This window comes from Crassostrea angulata, chromosome 9, assembly GCF_025612915.1.
Source record: "Crassostrea angulata isolate pt1a10 chromosome 9, ASM2561291v2, whole genome shotgun sequence".
In the NCBI taxonomy this organism is placed as follows: domain Eukaryota; kingdom Metazoa; phylum Mollusca; class Bivalvia; order Ostreida; family Ostreidae; genus Magallana; species Magallana angulata.
Window position 1 is genome coordinate 8,828,166 of NC_069119.1, and position 7,271 is coordinate 8,835,436.

At 29.6% G+C, this 7,271-nt stretch overlaps 1 protein-coding gene across 1 annotated transcript; it reads left to right on the forward strand.

Moving 5' to 3' along the window:
- Nucleotides 1–1,222: 1,222 nt before the first annotated feature.
- LOC128162961 (uncharacterized) lies at nucleotides 1,223–6,652 on the forward strand. The gene is made up of 7 exons (XM_052826405.1): nucleotides 1,223–1,425; nucleotides 2,337–2,456; nucleotides 3,171–3,214; nucleotides 3,403–3,501; nucleotides 3,952–4,038; nucleotides 5,119–5,205; nucleotides 5,690–6,652. Exons 2-7 carry the CDS (start codon nucleotides 2,338–2,340, stop codon nucleotides 5,710–5,712), a joined length of 459 nt encoding a protein of 152 aa, XP_052682365.1. The 5' UTR covers nucleotides 1,223–1,425; nucleotide 2,337; the 3' UTR covers nucleotides 5,713–6,652.
- Nucleotides 6,653–7,271: the final 619 nt, after the last annotated feature.

Consider the following 7,271-nt stretch of genomic DNA (forward strand, 5'->3'; position numbering starts at 1 on the left):
TTTAAAAATTATTTTTCTGTTTTTAGTATTTACAATGTTTCAGAAAGACATTTTTAATAGGCAACCAAAGTTTGAGTGTCATTTGTTGAATTTCAAGCGAGTAACAGGGCTTGAAATTCTTGATATGTAAACAAAAAGTTTGTTTACCTTTTGAACGTTGAAGTAAAAATTTCAGTTTTAAAACTTAAAACGAATGTGTTAAACGTTAGGAACTGTGTATCAATGCTTAAAATAAATAAAAAGATAGACTCATAGGCTGGGAAAAGTTTTTGTACTGGGATATTGAACCTATGTAACCAAAAACAGGACACGAGCCTTTTTTACATGACAAAGAATTGTGAGCCCTGTATCTTGCTTATAACTTTACGAATGACTCTCAAATTTTATTTGATCATTTGAAATGCATTTCTAAAGCATTGTAAATAATAAAAACATGAAAATAGAATTCGTCCAAAATCATGACTATGCCCCTCTCAGTTTTAATTTAAGATTGTTTTAAAACATGTAATATGGAAAATCAACATCTGATTTTAAACTAACTTAAACTGGTTGAGGACGAATAATTCACAATTAATAAATAAACAAAATTATTAATGAAAAGCTTAATAAATAAAAGATATTGCATTTAAAATTCTTTTGTTGTCAAAGCAAAACAAAATTGCTTAACTAACTTCAGTTATTTTTTTTATATGAATAAGTTAATACACTGTTTCTACATGAACGTATCGATGACGAAATGAGAAAACCAATTTTGTTTCAGTTGAAACCTTTTTTTTCAGGAGAATATTACCGTATGTCGAGTTCACATTGAGAGGTCTGGATTCTTTGCCATCGTATGACATTATGTTTAATAATATAATCCCAGCTTAAAAAATTGCAATTAATGCGTAGACAACAAATGGAAACGTATTTTAGAAGCAGAATTAGAATTTGATCACAACTAATCTATTCAAGCGTAACCAGGTTCTCTTTGACTACGTTAGAAATAGAAAATGATTTCCATATTTAAATAGTGTAAAACATCATGACTGTAAATGTGGAATTGTGAGCTGTTCTGTGTAACAACAAGTCTTTTTTCTTATTGGCTAGGAATGTGTAAGTGTCTTGATATTAATATTAACAATGCGAACGTTTGAAAGGCGTTTAGTGAACGCCTTTTAAGCCTACGTAAAATATAAGAGCAAAATGACAACTAGACACCCATTGTTTGCTTTCAGTCACAGCTCACGCCTGAAACAAGACATAAGTATCCCGTGCGACTTCATCTAAAGACAAGAAAAGGAGGAATTTTCTGTTCTGCAAAATCGAACAGCTGCATCAAAATGTATTGCGGTTGTGTTTTAACCGAGAAGGGAACTGGTGGTCACAAATCTTCATCTCAATAATTATCCGTGTTTGGAAACCCCATCGTTACCGCGACAGCAGGTAAAATTTACCGTTTTTGAAATTCAATTTGAATATCAATGAAAATGAAAGCAATCATAGTCATAGATTCGACGCAGAATACTTTATAATTATTTTGGTATATTTTTTTTCAGTGCATGTTTGGATTCGTTTGCAGATTAGTTTGTGTTTTAAAATACGAAACAAAACAAAATTTAAAAAAAGTTTGCAATTCTAGACTCGCCTAGACTAATCGGCTTTATAATTATTTCGGAAATTTTTTTTCTGTGCATGCTTGGATAGCGGCAATTTTAAAAGCTTTGGATTTGTCCTATAGCATTCAGTGTTCGTTTGCAGTTTAGTATGCATTATGCAATAATCTAAGATACAAAACAAAAAACATAAATAAAATAGTAATAAAAAAAAACCCAGCAAAAAGCGGATAATAAAGAGTTTATTTGTGCGAAAAAGAAATATGACAGAATACTGTTATTCATCCACCATAATTGATAAACTATGAATTTCTAATAAAATAGCTAGACAAGTCTATTTCTCTTGTAATACTGGATTTTATTGATTAAGCTATTCTGGTCTGTTTAAAGAGATGACGTCATACAATAGTTATTAGTAACGTATGAGTAGGGTATGCAATTCTAGATTCGCCTAGACAAATCAATTTTCTCAGTTTGCAGGTGGTTGATGTAACGCAATAAATCTAGGCTTTTGGTTTCCATGGTTTATTTAATGTTATTAACGCATAGTGTGAATAACGTTATATCTGTAAAAATGTCATTTTGTTTTTATTAGAATTTTAGAAAATTTAAACATGAAACTCATTGACACATATTCAAAATTATAAGATTTTGCAGACATACTATTAGAACCTTATTAAAATCAAATCATTTGGTCTTTTTAAATGTTTATATTATTTTTCTGTATTTTTGTCTATTTAGAATGAAGAAGCTTTCTAACAGCTCTGCAAATAGAAAATGTTACAAAAGTCATCCAAACAAACGCACAAAATCAAGAGCCCACGCTAGAGCTCGGCGTTTCGATGGAAGCGACCGTTCACAGTAAGTTGATGGAAATGAGTTGATAAATCAAAATAAATTACTGAACACAGGATTCTTTTGCCCCGTGTTTTTTTAATATCCTTTACAATTGTTAACGGTTCCGCAACGTCTTGAGTTCGCCCAGATGCAGTGTGTTAAGAAAGAAATAATTTGAGACATTTGAATTCGCCCATTGTTAGATTTGCCTGCTGACGACGTGGAAGAAAGGAGCAAAAATAGATTGGAGGCAAAGTTCTCCTTGTATACAGCATATTTTTTGAATTTTTAACGATCCTTAAATTGTATTAATAACAGAATTACCAGTTAAGCGCTGAATAATAAGTATCTTTCTAATTAGTAAAAAAGAAAATAGTTTCTTAGTACGCTGTTTTCGCTTGCTGCGTTTTACAAAAGAACTTACGACAGAGTCGTAAATATGATCAGTCTAATGGAGCGGTCTTTGATGAACATAATTTATATCAAACCATTCATTTATATCCATTTTGATTTCCATAATTATATTTTACAACTATTACAATAAAATATTAATTAGTTTGTGATTAATAAATATTCATTAATTTGGTCGTAAGTCGGTTCCTATGGTCTAAGTATAAATTCAGTACTTTTCAATATTTACATTTTTTAAATATAGTTTATCTTGACTTGTTTGATGAGTAGAATTAATGATGGATTTTGAAAAGTATTCTTTAACAAAAGTTACTGTTTACATTTTAGACCTTCTTTATTACCCATCGACGCCTCCAACAGAAGGAGACAAAGTACGTACACAAACATATACTGATGCTGAATATGCTTAAACTTATGATCTGGAGCATTTTGTCAATAAATTTTTGTTGCTAAAAGAACTATCAACTAAAATGAGAGGGTTGTAAAAAATCCTTATTTAAACTGAACATATTTTGGGGAATTAAATTCAAGTTTGTCAATTGTTGGTGCTTTTATCCAGGAGAATTCTCGTCGGGAGGATCACTTGTAAAGAATGACCAGGGAACTCAATCAGAAATATCAATGGCAGATGGAACCCTTTGGTCCATGTTTCCATTGTGTAAGTTCAAAACACTATCAATCAAGGTGGGTTTTTTCGGGGTTTTTTTTTGGGGGGGGGGGGGGAGGTGGGTTGGATGGGAGTGGGTGGAAGGGCTAGGTGCAGAGGCGAGTAATATTATGTATCTATACTAAATTTTTATTTTTTTTTTTCTTATTATTAAGTTAAAATTAAATGTTGAGTAACTAAAGGTGTTAAACTGTTGATCATTAATTTCAATTACAGCACAAACACTATTAACACGATTTTTCATTATCATGGTTGTAAAATTGTTAAATATTTATTAAATAAAAATTTATAAAATTACAGCACAAACACTATTAACACGTTTTTTCATTATCATGGTTGTAAAATTGTTAGATATTTATTAAATAAAAATTTATAAAATTACAGCACAAACACTATTAACACGATTTTCATTATTACGTTTTTTTATCATAATTCTATTAGGTCCTTTTGATTGGAGTTCCTCGGACACGGCGTCATTTCCGGATTTTCCTCGCTGTAACAATTTGGACATCAACTTATTGCTACAAGGTTTTTGATTCTTATGATAAACTCATAAAACAAATATTTCATTACTTGTTGCTGATATTTACTATTTAGTCTTACAGAAAATACAAATTATTCAACAAGTTTTATAATGTATGAAAAAATTAAAATTTATAGATTTTATATTTCTTACTTGTTAGAAATAAGACGGAAGTGGCGACATTAAAATTTCAAAGCAGTGGCGGTCAAAACTGACGATAACCACGTGATAATTTGGATAATGCATACTAATCATAATATGCATAAAAGCAATACGTCCTTATCATTGATTTATGACCTTAATATGACACAGTTATATTATGTACATGCCTACATGCATAATTAACTAACATAGAATACACTTTTGCTTTTATCACGGACGAATGGAAGAAATGGAAAATGTTAATAATTCTAAATAGACACAAACATAATAGATATTTTTTCTTAGCAGCTTACTGATTGGCTAAAACCAAACATTCTAAGAAAATAACATGTTATTATCACCCTCACGTAACGGTTAAAGTGGATATAATAATTGATTTTTTCTACTTTGCTATAATTGGTAATCATTAGTCCAATGAAATTGTGTGTTTTTCTCAATGGTTTCGGCAATAAATTTAGCTTGAGGTTCAGAAAATAAATAAAGGTGATGAAATAACAACGAATTTATTATGTTTATATTATTTTGTCACGTGATCATACAATAAAACTATTATTGTTCTGGCTTTTTATCAGTACAATAGATCGTATAGACCGAAATAAACTTATCATAACTATGTCATTATATTGCATAAATACATTAAGAAGTGTAAATAGATATTTAAATAATATGTTTCATCATCTTATCGACCTTAAATACATACAAACTATGCTTCTTTGTTTACAGGGTTATTTTCGCCCCATGTCATTTTTGCCCTTCTTCACTTGCATACGACTTCTGCCCGTCTTGAATTCGCCCTGATGTAGTTGTGTTAACAGAGATATTATTTTTGACATAGAATTCGTATGAATAATAATGTATAAATAATATGATTGTTTTAACAGCTGGCACATATACTAGAATATTTTATATTTTCTTACTTAAAGCATTTCAAACTCAATGGGAGCCTACCACAGAACAAGACATGAAACAGATGACCGAGCATCTTGAAGAACTCAAAACAAGGATTCAAAGTAAGAATGTTTCTTATAAAGGTATATTTTGCTTATATAAACAAAGCCCGCTGCCTATATGTAATTTACAAGTGTAATATATTTACATATTCAAATATGATCAATTCAAATCAAATCAATTAAACTAATGCATTGGTAAATTTAAATACATGTAGCATTGCAACGGTTTAAAAGAATGTTATTTTCTTGGATAAAAATTTAAAAAATTAAAAGTGTATATGCTTTGCATGTATATAAGACTATATATATCGATACTTTGTATATCTCGAAAAACAAACTTTAAAAACGTTAATACTCATAAATAAAATAATAATTGGGAAAAGCGAATGTATAAAAATAGAAAAACCAAAACAAATATAAAAAACGAATAAAAAAAGAGATGAGTTTTATCGTTTATCAAGTTCTGATCACAATGCACTAATCCATTTGAGTAAATAACATTTCAATTGCGTACTGGTAAGTACTTATTGTTTTCCCCCCACAGAATGGTTCAAAGACAATGAATGAAAAGCGGTCCTTTCTTCTCCTGCAATTGTTTCTATCATTTTGAGCAAGTTACAGAGATAACGCAGCAGATAAAAAGTTTCTTTGGGTTGATATTATCTTTACTTTATGTATCAATGAATTGATGATCATAAGCTATTTGATATTTTGAAAGATGTTTATATATCAATAGTGCCTGTTTAGGAGGGTAAGAGTTGAAATTGACACCCCGGGAAAACTATTGTCAACCGCCGCGAAGCGGATGTTGACAATGGTTTTCGAGGGGTGTCAATTTCAACTCTTACCCTCCTAAACAGGCACTATTTATTTTATTATACTGAATGTTTCAATTTTAAAGAAAACTTTACTACTCTTATATATGAATGACGTGAATTCTTTGGCGAACGGTTCGCGCATAGTTTACGCTTGTAAAAATTCGTTGTGTTACCCGTTGCTAAGGTGTTGCTTACGCTTAGGTTATAGAACGGATTATCAACTGCGTCTTAACCAATCAGATTTCAGTATTTAACATGAAAGTATAATAATATGATTTAACAACTTCTTGATACATTAAAAATGTCCATAATATGTTTTCGGGTTTCAAAAAAGGTCATGTTTGTTTCATTTGTGTTTAGATGTGTTTACATGGTGTTATTTTGTTGTTGTGCATGAATTATATTTTTTATTTTTTATTACCTTCTTCTTAATTTTTCAATTCACTTTACAAAAGTAAAAAAAATGAAAAGTAGGTTTTGAAATAGAAGAAATATTGTATTAAGTTAAATGATCTTTTGTTTTGTCCATGAATCTATAGGTGTATAAGAGTTCATAGATTATACTTATAAATCAAAATGGTTAGCTATTGAAATGGACGAAAAAATGATTATAATAGCAATGTACAATCATGTAAATTGAATATGTCTTGACAGCCAATCTTATTGTACACAAAAAATAAATATAGTCTCAAAAAATCATACTTTGCTTTTTTATTGACCTGAAGCAATACTTAGAATACTTTTGTTTTATCAGCTATTTGCATTGTTTGTTTCTCAGAAAGGGATAAAAGATGAATGCTTTTAACAAAATAAAAATAACAAACAACTGTATATGCAAACTGTCAACATATGAATCACATGGAATTTTTTTTCGAACATGAAATAAAATCTAAAGGCATTGTATTTTTAAAAGTTTTCAAGCAATTTCAGATCGGACATTTAAAACATTTATTTTTAAATAATATTTTGATATCCAAAATACAACCAAAAATTCAATTTGGGCTGGAAATGTTAAGTGAAATATTTTAATTCTGATTGTAACACATCATTTGATTGGCTAAACCAGTTCTTATATATCGTGTAACATAACCCTGGACAGTTTAATAATTTTGTTATAACTTAATGAATGAATTACGCCAAAGTGCAATTTGTGTATCATTTAAGTAAAAAGATTACAAAAAGCATACATATATAATGGTCCCTCATCCGAGCATTATTTTAAGAGTGTAAAGGATAAGATACATTATATGTTTTAAGCATAAGGCTCAATAGGTATCGTATAGCATGGTTATCTTTAGTAGCATAACA